Genomic DNA, 17097 nt, shown 5'->3' with positions numbered 1-17097 from the left:
GATACAAAGACAAAAATAAAAGGGACCTTCAGGAGTTTACATTCCATTGGGGAAACAACATGTGCACAAATATATACAAAATTGATTCCAAGTATATACAAGATAACTTTGGGGGGGGGGGGGAGGTAGAGAGCAGAGGCATGAGCAACCAGAGAAAATAGGAAACACCAAATAGGAAGTGACCCTCAAGCTGAGCTTTGAAGGAAGGCAAGGATTCTAAAAGGCAGAGGAAAGGAGGGATGCATTCCAAACAGCCTACACAGTCAAAGGCAGAGAGGGGCAAGAAAGAATGATGTATGCGAGGAATATCAAGTAGAATGGTTTGGCTGGATCATAGAAAGCAGAAAGGAGAATAATGTATAATTACTGGGGAAAGATAATCTGGAACTAGACTGTGAAGGGCTTCACAAATCTAAAACATAAGAGTTTATATTTGATCCTAGAGATAATTGGGAGGTATTAAAGATTACTGAGCAGGAAGTGATATGGTCAGACCTGTGCTTTATGAAAACTACATTGTTAACTGTATATGAATTGGCATGGGGAGACATTGAGGAAGGGAGATTAATTAGGGGGGATATTATTATAGCCCAGGCAAGAGGTGATGAGGGCCTGAACTAGATAAGGAGCCCCATGAAAAACAAATGCCAGAGATGTTGTAAAAGTAAATTGGAAAGAAATCAAAAAACTTAGCATCTTACTGGATGTATAGTGAAGAGGAATGAATAATAGAGGATGATTCAAGGTGAGACCATGTGTGACTGGATAGATGTGATGGCCTTGACAGGAATTGGGGAGTTAAGTAGAAGGGTAGGGGTTTTTTTTAGGTTTTTGTAAGGCAAATGGGGTTAAGTGAGTTGTCCAAGGCCACACAGCTAGGTCATTATTAAGTGTCTGAGACCAGATTTGAACCCAGGTACTCCTGACTCTAGGGTCAGTGCTTTATCCGCTGCACCACCTAGCCGCCCCTGAAGGGTAGGTTTTAAAGAGAATGTGAGTTGTTTTGGATTGTTGACTTAGAGATTCCTAAGGGAAATCCAATTCAACTAATATGCAATTTTGGCTTATTAGGGCTGGAGCTAAGGAGAATCTGGCTATAAAGACCTAGGAGTCTGGTGCAAAGAGATTGACACCCTTGGAATCAATGAAGTCATTCAAAGTGAGGAGATAAGGACCCAGGAAAGAACCTTGGGTAAACCCATACTTAGACATGGATGATGATCCAGCAAAAAAGTCTGAGAAATGGGTCAGTATAGGAGGAGATACAGAGAATTAGTGTCTTGAAAACCAAGAAAGGAAAATGCATTAAGGAATAAAGATAGTTAAATTGGGTATGCTGAAGAAAAATCAAGAGCCATGAGGACTGAGAAAAGGTTAATGGATTTAGCAATTGAGACATCATTGGGAACTTTGGCGAGAACTGTTTCAGCTGAGCAACACTCTGTAGACTAAGAAAAGTCATGAGAGAACAAGTCCACATATAAGAGAAACATCCTCTTAAGGAAAAAATTTCATGTCAATCAGATCATTGGAAAGCATAAAATTCTTTAATGGCTCTCCGGGACCTGAGGGATAAAATTAAAATTTAAGTTTCATTATGATTTGTTCTATCCTACTTTTCTATACTTATCTCCCAAAACACCTTCAGCCAAATAGAACTCTGTTACATTACTGCACCCTCACCCCAAAACATATAGTCTATTCTTTCCTAGGCCTAAAAATAATCCATACATCTGGAAAGTTTTTTTCCTTTCCTTGTCAACCAACTCATTCTTCAAATTCAATAGCCATCTTTCCCAGAATGTTTTCTTTAGCCATTCTAGAGTTTTGCATCACTTATTTCTCTCTCTCTCTCTCTCTCTCTCTCTCTCTCTCTCTCTCTCTCTCTCTCTCTGTGTGTGTGTGTGTGTGTGTGTGTGTGTGTTTTATAGGGCCCTGAAAGCCTGGGTTAAATATCCTCTAAGCCTAGCAGAGGACCCTGAGGATAGTGGCCACTGAATATGTATGTGCTTGAATTTGTCTGAATTTCACCCCCAATCTACAATTTCACCCCCAATCTACAAAAAGAGAATGAGTGTGCTTTATATACTCAGTTCTGACAGGTCTCAAGACAGAACAACCTGTCATTCCCATTCCCAGCTTTACTATTGGCCTCCTGTGGTTGGCACTGCCCGGCATCATGCAGTTTTGGTAAATCAGCAGGGGCTTTTGGCAGTCCCTGGTGACACATACCCAATGACAGTTAATATGGTCTATATAACTCAACTATGGTCATATCCAATTCACACCAGCCAGCTGGGGGTGGGGGGTAAGGGGGGCACAAGTATCCAATTTAATAGTCACCTGATCCTAGTCATCCTCATTGCCCAAGGGACATTCATTTCCTCCTCCTATATAACCATGAAGCACATGCTTGAGTCAATTTTCAGAGTGAAATAGAAATAGCAAGATAAGGTACTAATCCAATGGGTGACATACAAATGGTGGAAGGAGTAAGAAAGAGCTTAAAATTAAATTTCAGCTCTAACACATACTAGCTAGATGATCTTGAACAAATTGCTTTTTCTCTGAACCTGTGCCTCCTCATGTATAAAATGAAAATTGTATCTGTACTAACACCTCCCAGGTTGTGAGAAAAGTGCTTTATAAATCTTTTTTTTGGAGGGGGGGGTTGGAAGGCAATGTGGTTAAGTGACTTTCCCAAGGCCACACAGCTAAGTAATTATTAAGTGTCTGAAGTTGGATCTGAACTCAGGTCCTCCTGACTCCAGGGCTGGTGCTCTCTCCACTGTGTCACCTAATTGCCCCATGCATTATAAATCTTAAAAGTGCTGAGGAAATGCAAACTTTTATTATAGTGATGACTTTAAATATGAATGATTATAAGAGTGATGTAACCAGGAGGTGGCTAGGTGGAGTAGTGGATAAAGCACCAGCCTAGGAGTCAGGAGTACCTGGGTTCAAATCCGGTCTCAGACACTTAATAATTACCTAGCTGTGTGGCCTTGGGCAAGCCACTCATTTGCCTTGCAAAAACCTAAAAAAAAAAAAAAAAAAGAGTGATCTAACCAGAAGAAAAACATAAATATTGAACTGGCCTCCATGAAATATTAGAAAAATTTAAGTTAGACTTCTTGTGTAGTGGGGTCGGGAAGATATGAAAGTGCTGCCATCTGTACTGGTGGAGCCTCATCATCATCCAAGTCAGTCAGGAAGCCAAAGACTGAGCAAAGCAATTCTGTAACCAATCATAAAATTGCACCAACCATATCCAATGAGACAGCAAGATGATGCATGCTTGAAATCCCTGTTACCATGCTGAGGCTGAGGAATTCTGAGTTGCAGCAGGCTAAGCAAAGGGACAGTGTCTTGTGCTCAGTTCTGCACCAAAATGATGAGGCTCCACTAGTGAGAGGACTCCATGCTGCCTAAGGAGGGCTAATTGAGCCAGGGCAGAAATGGAGCAGATCAAAGTTTCCCTGCCATAAGCAGGGACATTGGGACAGTGAGTGGTCACTGCATGTCCAGCTTGAGCAAGGTGAGGAGGACCAATTTCAAAAAGAAAAACAAAAAAAGCATCAAACATTTTGAACAGTGTTTCAAATCTCCCAAGGTCAAGGGACATTTAAGAAACATGTTTGCATGCCAAGGAGCATGTGACAGTCAAGAATTTATCCTTGGAGTGATTTAAATTAGTTTTATTTCTAGAGTAGTCCTTAAGGAGTCATTCAGGCAAACATGTTGCCTAGCTACAGATTTCACATTTATGTAGTCCAAAAAGGAATAAAAAGATCAAATGAATTGATTAGTTATCCTCCCACAGAGATGGACAAAGTTGGTGGCTGAAGCAAGAATGCAAAATGAAAATTACAAAGTATTATTCTATCTATAATGATCATGCCTAATATTAATATAGTGATGTGGCAGGTGCTGTTCTAAGTGCTTTAAAATTTATTATCTCACCATAATCCTGAGAGGTGAATGACATTTTCCCCATGTAAGGAAAATGAAGCAGATTAAACGACTCACCCAATGTTACATAGCTAGGAAGTATCATGAAGCTGGATTTGAACTCAAATCCCCAAGACTCCAGATCAGGCACTTGATCCACTGATCGTTGCTAGTGTTTATAAGAGCACTTTAGGGTTTCCAAATGGCTTTATCAATATTCTTTCATTTGATCTTCACAATCACACGGTGAGATAGGTCCATTATCATCTCCATTTTATAGATGAGGAAACTGAAGCTGAGAAGCCCTTGCTCAGGGTCACATATCTGAGGAGGATTTTGAATTCAGGTTCAATTAAATCAAACTGAATGGAGTCTCTTCAGAAGAAGCCTTCTTGGTGATCCAGGCAGTATCAGTTCCATTGCTAATGGATTAGGAACCTGAAGCACTGATAAACTGATTTGTCTTTATTTGTGGTGAGTTGCAGATCTAGGATTTGAATTCAGGTATCTGGGATTAACATGCTTTACACCACACCATACAAGGCAAATTCAAGATCATTTTCAAATTATTTTTTTCCAATTAACAAGCATTTTTTTCCTTTCTTTTTCACGGTTCCACTTGTTCATTGGGGGGATGGGGGAGAGGGAACCCCTCTGAACAAATATGCATATTGAAGTAAAACACATTTCCATGTTGATTATGACTAAAATTATCTTTTAGTACACTGCTTCTCTGTCAGAAGTAGGTAGGACTTTTCATCACCAGTCCTATTAAGACATAATTGATCACATTATCTCCTTAGTCTTTTTTTGTTTGCTTGTTTTTGCAAGGTAATGGAATTAAGTGACTTGCCCAAGGCCACACTGCTAGGTAATTATTAAATGTCTTAGGCCAAACTTGAACTCAGGTCCTCCTGGCTCCAGGGCCAATGTTTGTACCACCTAGCTGCCCCTCCTTTGTCATTTCTGGTAGCACCACATTACATTCATGTCATAATTTGATCAGCAGTTCCAATTGATGGACAATTCCTTAGTTTCTAGTTTTTTGCCACCACAAAAATAGCTACTGTAAATATTTTTAGCAATATAGAATTTTTTTTTCTTTTATCTCCTTGGCTTTGGGCCTAGAGTTGGCTTTGTTAGGTTAGAGGGAATGCTCAAATTCACACCTGGGGAAGGTGTGAGTCTAGGGATATTGCATTTCACTTAAATCGCAGAAGAACTGAAACATACTACCCCAGTCTGTCTTTAACATTTTGGGTTAAAAATCTCTGAGTATGGGAGCAGCTAGGTTGCACAATGGATAGAGCACCGGCCCTGGAGTCAGGAGGACCTGAGTTCAAATCCTATCTCAGACACTTAATAATGACCCAGCTGTGTGACCTTGGGCAAGCCACTTAACCGCATTGCCCTGCAGAAACTTAAAGAAAAATCCGTGACTATGAAGGCAGGCCATCCAATTGTGAACTTAGAAGGTAAGTAAACAAACAAAATGAAAACTAGGAAGTGGATATAAGTAGTAGTGTGGCATATTAGAACCAGACTCACAGAAGGCCTAAGCTCAAAATCCACTACAAACATTTATTTATTTATTTTTAAGGTTTTTGCAAGGCAATGGTGTTAAGTGGCTTGCCCAAGGCCACACAGCTGGGTCATTATTAAGTGTCTGAGACCGGATTTGAACTCAGGTTCTGCTGACTCCAGGGCCGGTGCTCTATCCACTGCGCACCTAGCCGCCCCAACTACATTCATTAACATCAAATAGGTAAATCCCTAAATCCCTCAAAGCCATTATAAACATGGAGAGGCTCGCTTATACACCTTAGAGAACTGAGAGGAGACGGTGACTGTTACATCAACAAGTGCATCCCTTGGCTACTACTCTTGGGGTGGTGTTTGGGGGGAGGGAGTTGGGAGCCAGGGTCCCACAGCTGGGGGTGTCTGAGGCCGCACTCGAACTCAGGCCCGCGCTCTTGAGGCCCCTCCGCCCCCTCGGCCACGGGCACCTTTGTCGGCGGGGCCCGGGCCCGGGAGGCTCTTCCTCAGGCCACGCCCGCCCGCAGGGGGCACTGCCCCTCGCCGCGGGGGGGCCCGGCCCGGGAGGGGGCTGGTGGGCACAACCGGAGGCGGGGGGGGGGGCCGCGTGCCCGGGCTTTGCCCCTCACAGCGGGCCCCGGCCCCTCTCCTCCGAGTCACAACCCTCTTCAAGGGCCGATGTAGCGGGCGGCCGGGCTCCGGAGGAGCCGGGTGCAAATGTGCCCTTGGGCCAGTCGCTTAGCTCCATTGCCTGGCCAAAAACCAAACAAACCGATGCAGCCATCAGCGTTTTGGAAAATAGGTGACAAGTTCCAAATGGATGCTCAGACATAAAGGGAATGCCCATAACAACCTGGAAGAAAATGGATTAAGATATTTATTCTTAGGGGCGGTTAGGTGGCATAATGCCTTGGAGTCAGGAGTACCTGAGTTCAAATCCGACAACAGACACTTAATGACCTACCTGTGTGGCCTTGGGCAAGCCGCTTAACCCCATTGCCTTGCAAAAAACCTAAAAAAAAAACCCTCTTACCTGCCCCCCTCCTCACTGAAAATTAGGGAAAAACTTTTATGTACAGCCAAATAAAAAATTCCACATTAGCCAGATCCAAAAATGGGTGTCTCTTTAAGTCCCTCATCTGTCAAGTGAGGAGCTTCCTCTTCCATTCATCCATTCGTCAGTCCATCAATTCAAATTTATAATATTTTGATGTTATTAGAGTATAAATTGTTCCCCTGGGTTCTCTCCACATCAATTCATACAAGGCTTCCCGGGTTTCTTACCAACTTTCTTCATCTTTTCTTAAGGTAAAACAGCATTCCATCATATTTATAATTTCAGCTATTCCAGTTAAAGGATACTCATCCTTAGTTTCTAGTACTTAGCCACCACAAAAAAAACTGTTCGACTTTCTTTGATCTCTTTGAAGGCACAAGCTTAGAGATATTGTCATGCAATGCATAGTTCAGTAACTTCACTGGCAAATTATTTCTTTCCAGAATACCTAAACCAATAATGTACCAGTTTTGGGGCAGCCCCTTACCACTTTTTTTGTCACTCTTACCAATGTGGTGGATGTGAGCTAGAATACTAGGGTTGTCTTAATGTTCATTTCTCTATTAATTAACAACAGGAACATCTTTTACATAGTTAGAGATAGCTTGGATTGCTTCCCTTAAAAACTCCTTCAACTAGGGAATAGCTCTTTTCAAAATCTTGTTTCTTATGAAACATTTACCAGAAAAAACTTGCTGCAAAGATTTTCCTACAAATTAACCACTTCCATACTCGCTTCAGCAGCACATATACTAAAATTGGAAAGATACAGAGATTAGCACAGCCCCTGTGCAAGGATGACACGCAAATTCGTGAAGCATTCCATATTTTTTAAAACTCAAATAATATCTTTAATAAAAAAGAATTAAATTATCAAATTAACCACTTCCCTAATACTCATGGGAGCAACCTGTTTTTGGTAGCCAGACACTGAACACATTTCAATCGTGAAATGGCTAAATAGTTTGTGGTACGTGAATGAAATTAAAATTTATGTAAGTCAAGTTAAGTAGAACCAGGAAAATCATAACTACAAGGACTACAATAATATAAGGAGAAAGAAATGAAACTGAATACTGTGTGGCTAAAATTACATTTAAACCCAGGGAAGAAAGAATACATCTTTCTCTTCAGTACAGGATGAGAGATAACTACAGGGGTGAAAGATTACAAATTACTGCCAAAAGCAGTCTATTCACTGGTTCATTTTCCTCTTTTCTTTTAAAATCTTTATTATAAGAGTTGGGATAGTAGAAACTAAAGGCATCTATTTTTAAACATTTAAAACCCCCCAAAACTGGCTGGAGTTGACCAATTTGGTGATGATCCTCTTCAAACTTAAGTAGCCCAGTTCTTGGTGACATGTTTAGCAGGATCTTTCAGAGCTGATGCTGTTACCATAGTTCTGGGTCATCCATATGCCATGATGAGGAGGTTGATCTATTATTTTTAGAGGGGAAAATAGAGTTGTATTGAAATTTTCTCTCTCATGGAATCTCTATTCACAATTATCACAACCAGAGTGGAGGGTGAGGATCCTATGTTGTCCAGAATGGACAACAATACAATTTTCCCATCATTCTATCATAACAGTCTTTCCACTTAGGTTTTTAGAAACTCACAGAAACACACTGAGTTACTTTGAGATGGTTCTTGAATCAAATTAAATCTGTTCATATAAACACAAAGCTGCAAGGTTTACAATCTGCATGGCAACCGAGCTAGGACTGCACAATTGCATTATTAGAAAATCTCATGCTTGGTATGGACTTAAATGACTAGTTTTCAATGCTAGCTGGCAAATCCACAAAGAATAGCACAAGTAACTTTTCTTCCAGTTTGAAAAGTCCAAAGGACTTTCAGTTTCCTGGGACCAGTTTAGACTTACCAAAAAGAGCAGAACTCCACTGCAATCTCATAAATACTTTCTTAAACACAAATAGGAAGAGTATAAACAAATTTATTTCAGGGGTATGCAAATTCTGACTCAAAATAAATGATGAGCTATTCCAAGAATGGAATGGGATCCCTATTACAGAATGTTTAAATAAACATTTTTGACAGTCTTGAGGATGGGATTGCTCCATCAGGTATGGCAGCTGGATTAGATAATCTCTCAGATCCCTTCCAATTCTTCTTATAGAGATTTAATTATTCTTTCCAGGTTCTTTTCACCTCTTTTTCATTTCCCTCAATTCTGGCTTGTTGGTAACAACACAGAAAATGTGTGTATGTTTGGAGGAATAGGGGACAGGTTTGGGGAAATGGAGAAAAACTGGAAAGGAGTTTAGATCCATTAAATCTTTCTTATAATAGTTCTGGCAAAGATGCAATACACAAGAGCTTTAAGTGATGGCTACAATAAAGTTTTCTGGAACACCTGTGAATTTAATTTTTCCATCTGGCCTTATCACTCATTAGTATAAATAAAGATTTGCTTAGGCTAGTTTTCTCTCTCTTAGCAACTGAAAGCTAAGAGTATATGATTAAAGTACTTATCTCTAGAGTCAATCCTACTCTCCTAAAAGCAAGCAAAGGGTGGAAAAAGAGAGAGCATGAAAAAAAGAAAGCAGTTGAGACAGATCCTCACTTCCAATTATGAAGTAAATCTAAGTATCTTTATTTTTTGTTTTAAAAAAAGAATCAGCTAATAGGTTACACTATACTGAAAATTGTGTAAGAAGAATTCAGAGCCACTTTAATGGTCAACCCACGCTGAAAGGAAGTTAGTTTGTCTTTAGCTCAGACAAAATCCATTATGGACATCAGAATGGTTTCCTTGCATTAATTTCAAGTCTTCATGAGTGAGGCACAGTAAGATAGTAGACAGGAATTTGTCCGACATGCCCAGTGGTAAACATGAAAAGCGCACATGCAAACACAGGCAACTGTGGCTTAACACTGGAATCTGGTAGAAAACTTGGGAGAAACTGGTAAGGTCAGGGGCTGCTCGCTGGGCTTCACCTCCACGCCCTGGTATTTGCGGATAGGATTTGCCTTGTGTACCTATAGAGGGTTGAAAAGAAACAGCCATCACCTGTGTGGATCTGTCATTCAGTCCTCATTTTTTTTTTAGGTTACTTATTGGATAGGTTGGACTAAAAGGAAAAAAAAAAAAATCAATGGATGCTACCCCAATTTCAAACCATTTCAGACAAATCTTTATGAAGAAACATTCCCTTTACCAAAATTATACCACTCTAATATGAAAATATGTATAACAGGATTATGTATAACCTATATCAGATTGTTTACAGTCTTGGGGAAGGGGGAGAAGTAGAAAATTTTTACAAAAATCAAATGTTAAAAACTATCCTATATGTATTTAGGGGAAAAAGTGAAAAAAATTAACTAAAAAAAAGGCAAAAAAGAAAATAAAAAAAGTCATTAAATGCTACAAAGCATTAGAAGTTTTGTAACAAAATTGTCTTGGGAGAGACTCTGAGGAAATTGAATGGGAACTCTTGTAACCAATATTGCACTTTGTGCTATAAGGGATAAGAGGAAAATTTAAGTGATTATCCATTCTTCCTGGAGTTCAAAGTCTGGTTAGAGTTAGGAAAGTTTGACTATCAAATAATAGTAAGCAAAACAAGACAACCAATTCAATAAGGGAGATTAGATTCTAAGCACAGTAGAATCAATTCCTCTAAAATAGTCAAGGGACTTGGAATTATAAAGGACTTTCAACAATACTACTTAGGCCTGGGGCAACTAGCTAGGTGATAGAGCCACGGATAGGTGATGGAGCTAGGATAGAGTCATGAGCCCTAAAGTCTGGAGGATCTGAGTTCAAATCAGGCCTCAGAGACTTGACACTTACTAGCTGTGAGACCCTGGGCCACTTAACCTCAATTACATAGTACAAAAAAAAAGAAGACTATCTAGGTCAACCCCTTATTTCCCAAGCAAAGGCACAGAGATGGGAAAGAATCCCCAAATTATACAAGAAATAAGTGTTTTGAGCTGAGGTTCTCTTTCTGCAATACCACATTATCTCCCTAAAGAATCACACAGCTGCTAAAATCTATTCCAAGATCTCCACTGATGAGACTAAAGATCCTTCAAGGTACAAACATGAACTATAACAGCCACTGAATGGAGGAATGGGCATCCAGAGAAGTCATAAAGCTCAAGCTTGATCAGAAACTACATGTGTTATAGGAAAGCGACCAGAGCTAGCATCAGGGATCTAGAGTTGAATGCCAGCTCCCACACAGAACTACCTGTTTGTCCATCCTTGAGCAAATCCCCTTACTTCTCTCTTCCAGACTTTGCTTACCATTATTTATGAAAGGATTTTGAATCTCTGAAACTAAGCTGTAAGAAAAGCACTTTGTCGAGCTTTGAGTGCAATAACACATGAGCTCTTATTTCAGGTGCTGAGGCTTCATGAAGTGTCTTAAAGGACAAGCCCTGCCCACTACAAACTGAGAGTACCCACTTCTCCGTCTGATGCACACAAAGGCAAAAAAGTTAAACTGAAGATGGAAAACTAGGTGGTGCAATGGACAGAGCACGAGGCCCGGCCCAAAGTCAGCAAAATGTATTCATGTTTGGCATCAAAAACTTACTGTGTGACTCTGAGCAAGACATTTAAAGCCTATTTACCTCATTCCTCATCTGTAAAATAGGACACACTGAAGAAGGAAATGGCCAAACACTCCAGTATCCTTGTCAAGAAAGAAACACAACAAGGAAAATTTTGACCTGACTAGATTTGTGAGCATAATTTGGGAAGTTGAGGCTAAAAGAATGGGATATTAAATAATCTACATGCTAAGACATAATATCTTTATCCTCAGGGATAATTTTAGTATTTTCAAACACACTGTGTTCAAGTCTCAGTAAGAAATAACAATAATATTGAATAATGACAACTAATATTTTTGTATCAATTTAAAATTTAAAACATGTTTTCCTTCCAATCTGTCTCCCCTACCTGGGGACTACCTCAAATCCACTATGGGATTTACTGTCAACTCACTTCCACCAAGGAAACAGTCAGGTCTCACCTTGCTACAGTCTCATAAGGACCTCTAGGTCATACCATTTGCCTTGCTCCTATTCTTTACAGACCTTGGCATTCCTACCTACCCTACTGACATAACCTAAGGGACCCCCAGGACTTGCCAACACCTGCCCCTGTCCCCCTAGAACTTCTGGGTCTTCCCATTTGATCTAGTTTGGACTCAGCTTTGTGAACTCCATGAAAGCAGGGACCATTTCAATTTTTCTATTTTAATCCCCAGGGTTTAGCATAATGCTTGAAAAATTGTTATAAGTGTGCTTGAAGTAAAGGCTTAATGAATGCTTTTCATTCACTTACAGATAAAGAAACTGAAGCCCCAAGAGGCTAAGTAATTTACTCAGGGTCACCAAAATTCATAATTCATAATTCTAAAACCAGTGGAGAGTGCTCACTACACCACAGATGAGAAACAGAACCAATTAACATTAGGAGGACCATCACATCAGATGATGCAAAAAAAATATTACAATGTCACACTGAAATAAAATTTTTTATCCCACTCTTAATCTCTTGAGACTCCTCTACCAAGACAGCTAGACAATAAGGAGTTAATTTGTGAAGCTAACTCCTCAGTTACCAATTCTTGTCGCAATTTGGCTAGTTCTTCTTTCTTCTGCTCTTCTTCCCGCTGTCTGGCCTCTTCAAGCTTCTGGGCTTTCTGAGCTTCAACCTCAGCCATTTGTTTCTCAAACTCCTGCCGTTCTCTGGCTCTCCTCTCTGTAGCCAGCTGAAAAGGTTCCTGAACTATGGAACCAGAAAGGTCTGCTGAGTATAGAGATAGACAAGGAGAACTTTTATAGAACTAGACAATATCATATCAAAATCTGTATGGAAAAAGATCTGACAAGAATATTAAGAGGCACTCTGAAAAGAAAACTAATAAAAGGAGTCTGGTACTCAAAACTTTAAAATATGAAAGAGATTATCAAAATCAGTACCAGGGAAAATAAGACATAGATCAATGGAACTGAATGGATACACAAAACTTATAGCCAAATACATACACAAAAGATTAGCAATTGATGAATCTTTAGAAAATAGTAATTGGGAAAAGGATTCATTATTTAACAAATACATTTGGGAAGATGCCTGCCTTACATCTCAGAGCAAATAACCTCTGTGAATTCCAGCAGGATAAGATACAAACTTAAAGAAAGAATTCTAAGAAAATGGAATTTAATATTGATCTCAACTGTGGAAAGTAAACAAATTTCATTCAATCCAACAAATAGAAGAGATTAATGAAGACAAGACAGATATATTTGACTGTGATGAAAGATCTTTAAATTTTCTATGTTAACTAAAAACAATGAAGAGAAAAATAACAGCTTGGGAAAAATATTTTTAGCAAATATGACATAAAAACCTGACTGAGGTATTTTTAACCTGTTATGTTAAGAGAAACAATTAAAAAGTTAATAACATATAATTTTCAAAAGGAAGAAGGAACTGTTAACTACTTGGGAAAAATGCTTGACTTTACTAGTAATCAGAAAGATATCAATCAGATAGCTTTTAGATACTATCTTGCACCCATCAAATTGGTAAAAAATAGATAAAAATAAACTCAATACTGAAAGGACTCTGGCAAAATAGGAATGAACATTCACTACCAGTACAATTAATCTTTCTAGAGAGCAAAATAACAGGAGGTAATAATAAGGTTACTAAATATAAGTATAGCTCTCAACCCCAATAATTCCTTTGTTAGGAAAGTACTTTACAAGTATCATCAAAACAAACAAAAAAGTTGTTTATTCCAAAGATTTTCACAGAAGCATCATTTGAAATTACAAAAGACTGAAAACAATCTAATTGTCACCAACAGGTGAATGATAAAATAAATTGAGGCATACTCATGAGAAAAAAAAAATGTTATAAAGCAATGGTGATGGACAAAGATGAAAAATACAAAGGGACCTGGAAAGATTTACAATTAAATAAGCAAAATCTAACAATTCAATTATACACTAATTATAATCATCCGTGTAAAATTGTATGTGAAAGCATAGAGAATATTTATGCAGATTCAGAGGCAAAAATTGAAAGTATTTTGATGCTTTATGTATAGAAATTAGTTTAGATGTAAATAATTATTAAGCCTATACTGATATTTAACAGTTTTAATAAAAAAAGAAAATAAGAGCACTTCCCTCACAGGTTTATTATAAGGGTCAAATGAGATAATGCGTGACAAATACAATTAAATGAGTTACTACTTTTTTGCCTATAGAATCATACTGCATCATCAGCTGGAGTCACTTAACTAGGCTTGACTATACAGAGCTAGTGGAAAGTTCCACTTTCCTCAAAGGAAGGAATAATTTTCTGGAAAGAAGAGGTGACTTGATCCATAAAGAGCCTTCCCTGATGGCAAAAAAAAAAGGAAGTTTTATTTTTTTCCTCCATTTCAAAAGACCTAGACAGGATAATTATCTAGGGAAGCCTATGGAATGGTTGCTGAAGATTGGCCTTCCCAGTTGAGGGCCAGAAACATTTTTATATTTTTTGATGTCTTATATTTTATATAATTGCTTATTTCAAAATTGCTTTGTCTACCAACTAAAAAGCAAAGATCTGCAAAAATAATTTTTAATAATGTAAGGTTTACTTCTAGATTTTGATATCTGATAAGCTTGCAAAAAAGTATAAAAAATTCATTATCTATAGCAATAACTTGATTATTATGGGTACTCGAAAGAACAAAAATTTCCATCTAAAACTTTCAAAAAAAATTTTCTCAAATGGGTTTTTGCATTTTCATGCCTTACATAGTCTATAAGAGATAAGAGCAGCTAAATGGCACAGAGAATAAGAGTGCTGGGCTTGGAGTCAGGAGGACCAGAGTTCAAACCTAGCCTTTGAAACATAACTGAAAAACAATTAAACAACAACAAATTCTAGAGATCATTTTATGTAAGACTTGACTACTTTTCAGTGCTTCAAGTCATCTTTTCAAACAGATATCTCATGTTTTATATTTATAGAAGCTTGGGTTGAATGCAATAGATTTCAAAATATTCCCTGCAAATTTAAAAAGGAAATCTTAAAAATTCTTGTTATCAACTGGTTTTCTTGCCCTTTTCTTATTACTAACAAAAAAACAAGCAAGGAAAAAAAGGAAGACAAATAAATAGGAGAATACTGGCACAACTAGAAGATCCAAAAACTTAACCTAGGAAACAGGGTTTTCTAAGTCTCAAATGGAAGGCTTTGAGATCATCTAGTTTAACCTGATCCAATTATAAATAAAAAAACTAAGACCCAGAGGACTGGGACACCAAACCACAGACTATATGGAAAAAGAGCTGACAAGAATATTAAGATGTTTGTGAAAAGAAAAATAATAATAAACTAAAAAACTAATAAAAGGAGTCTGGTACTCAAAACTTTAGAATATGAATAAAATATTAGACCGACAGCAATTTTAAATCACAGGCAGATAGTACAATGGTTACCTGCAGACATAAACTTAACCTGAGAAATTCAGTGCCACACAATGACTAATTCTGTGTAAAAATGAAAATTTACAAATGCCACAGAACCTGAATCAGAGAATGCTAGTCAGAAGGAGCTTTAGAAAAGAGGAAAAGCCTAGGGATTCTGAGTACTAGGTCAGTGCTCCAAAAGAGCACTATACCACAATTCCATTAATCAATTTCTAACAATACCTCATATGGGAGATATCCTGAAGACCTAATCCTAGAAAAGGAGACCTAGTTCTTACTGCCCTCACCCATCCAATAATTGACATCTAGGAAAAACCCTACTTCCTTGTGAAATGCCACCTGCATTTTGTCTGTCTGAACTAAATCCAGTCACCATGTTTCCTTCAAAGCAAAGGAGGAAACGCTCCCATTCTCCAAAAGCACCTCTTCTTTGGTGCCACAGCATTACACCAACACAAGAGAGTTGAACCAAAAAGTCTCAGGGTTCCCTGGGCCCTGGGAGTCTTATTGCAAACTTCTTCAATCATCAATCCAAGCATTTTGGAAATACACACAATAATCCCACCTGATGTAGGTTTTTTTTCTTTTTTGGGAACAAAGGGTTCCTGATGGATAACAGTGTTTGGACGAGCTTTGAAGCAAGCGGCTTCTTTCTGTTGTTTTAAATCTTCTTCAAGCTTTAAAAAATAAAGAAAAAAAAGTCAACTATACACTGAAATTAGATATTATTTCTCCAACTTATTACTTCTCACTAGTGAAGATAGTTTTTTTACTCTAAGGGGAAATTACAGAAGTCTGGTTATATAGCATATAGACAATCAGTAACCTAAATATGCTAATCACAAAATTAGACATTCTGCCAGAAAACACCATCAATGATGGTATTTTTCAGTTACTTCTTGGGAGGTAGAACTCTTTGGTGCAGGGGAGGGAATTTCCTACAAACAAGGTTCAAGTCACAGTTTTTTTTAGACAGAGACTCTAAATAATTGGTGAAAACAATGGAAGATTTAGAGTTTCTCTGACAGCTATCAAATAAGGCAATATTTAGTTGACAACTCATTCACCACTTTCATGTTATCCACTATCTAACAAAGTTACTTACAGAGCAGAGCCCTCCACTGAGAAAGCATTTGTACCCACCATACTCTGCTCTTCAATGCACCAATAGAACAGAATATTCACCAGACTTAGAAAGTTCCAGAATATGAAATAAATCAAGTCTGACAAATTAATGATTAGTTAAGTTTTTAAAAGTTTTAAAGTTCCTTTAAGGAAATCCAGCAAATTGTGGCATGTCTCAGCTAATTGCTGAGATTGCTACTCTCTGAAATATAATCCTTATGTCAACTTTCAGACATACTTCCAATGCAATGGGTCCCAAATGCTCTCCCTCTGTCCCTACCTGATGCTTCCAAGTCTGAGCCTTAAGAGCTCCTCTCTCATCTGTTTGCAAGTGGAAAGGTTCAAGCTGGGTTACATTCTTCACTTTCTTCTCTGGCAGGTTGATAGTGTCAAAGTGAGGCAGGGGGTGTGCCTTGAATTTAGGCACCTGATCCCAATAAAAAGAAAAAAGACAAAAGGGAAGTAAGACATAGAAGAGTATTCAGAGCTACAATCTTAAGATATACCTAGTCAAATTGGTCAAAGTAATCAGTGATTACTAGTAACAGTAACATGACCAGCTCAAACTATAATTTCTTCTTAACACACACAGAAACAGACCAGAGGGGCCTCTGGAGGATCCAGGTACTAACCCAACACATCAGCAACTGGATTCTGACCCAGAAACAGGGCTACATACAGGCTGACCACTGGTGGGATGGACTTTCTTGAGGTACCAAATCCTACCTATATGACCCAACACTGTCTATACACAAAGTCCTCATTCTACATTAATTGCTTGGCCAAGGTGGGAAACTGTTAGATCAGCAACATAAATCTCTAGTTTCTAAATGAGACCATAGAAGGGTCCAAAGGTAGTTATTCCAACATACCACATCTAAGCTTTCTAAGCTTCTCCTGCTACTTACCAACCCCAGTGACCAAGAGAATCTAGTTCTCACTTAATG

The 17097-nt window shown here is 38.4% G+C and overlaps 1 protein-coding gene and 1 pseudogene across 5 annotated transcripts in view; one reads left to right on the top strand and one right to left on the bottom strand.

The window, feature by feature from the left end:
- Positions 1-7276: 7276 nt before the first annotated feature.
- Positions 7277-7376, top strand: LOC141510463 (U6 spliceosomal RNA; annotated as a pseudogene).
- A 1110-nt stretch (positions 7377-8486) lies between these two features.
- Positions 8487-17097, bottom strand: part of TPX2 (TPX2 microtubule nucleation factor) — a 67287-nt gene continuing 58676 nt past the window's right edge. For 3 of the 5 annotated variants that reach the window (XM_074211839.1, XM_074211841.1, XM_074211843.1), the window contains 4 exons: positions 16431-16577; positions 15591-15702; positions 12154-12341; positions 8487-9550 (listed from right to left, as the gene is read on the bottom strand). In XM_074211839.1, coding sequence (XP_074067940.1) covers positions 9440-9550; positions 12154-12341; positions 15591-15702; positions 16431-16577 — 558 coding nt within the window. In that variant the 3' untranslated portion in view covers positions 8487-9439. The remainder of the gene's footprint in view (positions 9551-12153; positions 12342-15590; positions 15703-16430; positions 16578-17097) is intronic. The other 2 variants (XM_074211840.1, XM_074211842.1) reach the window with 2 other exon arrangements.

Source organism: Macrotis lagotis, chromosome 1 (assembly GCF_037893015.1).
Source record: "Macrotis lagotis isolate mMagLag1 chromosome 1, bilby.v1.9.chrom.fasta, whole genome shotgun sequence".
NCBI classification, from domain to species: Eukaryota; Metazoa; Chordata; class Mammalia; order Peramelemorphia; family Peramelidae; genus Macrotis; species Macrotis lagotis.
Note: the sequence above shows the minus strand (reverse complement) of the source record. Positions and strands in the feature narration are given on the sequence as shown.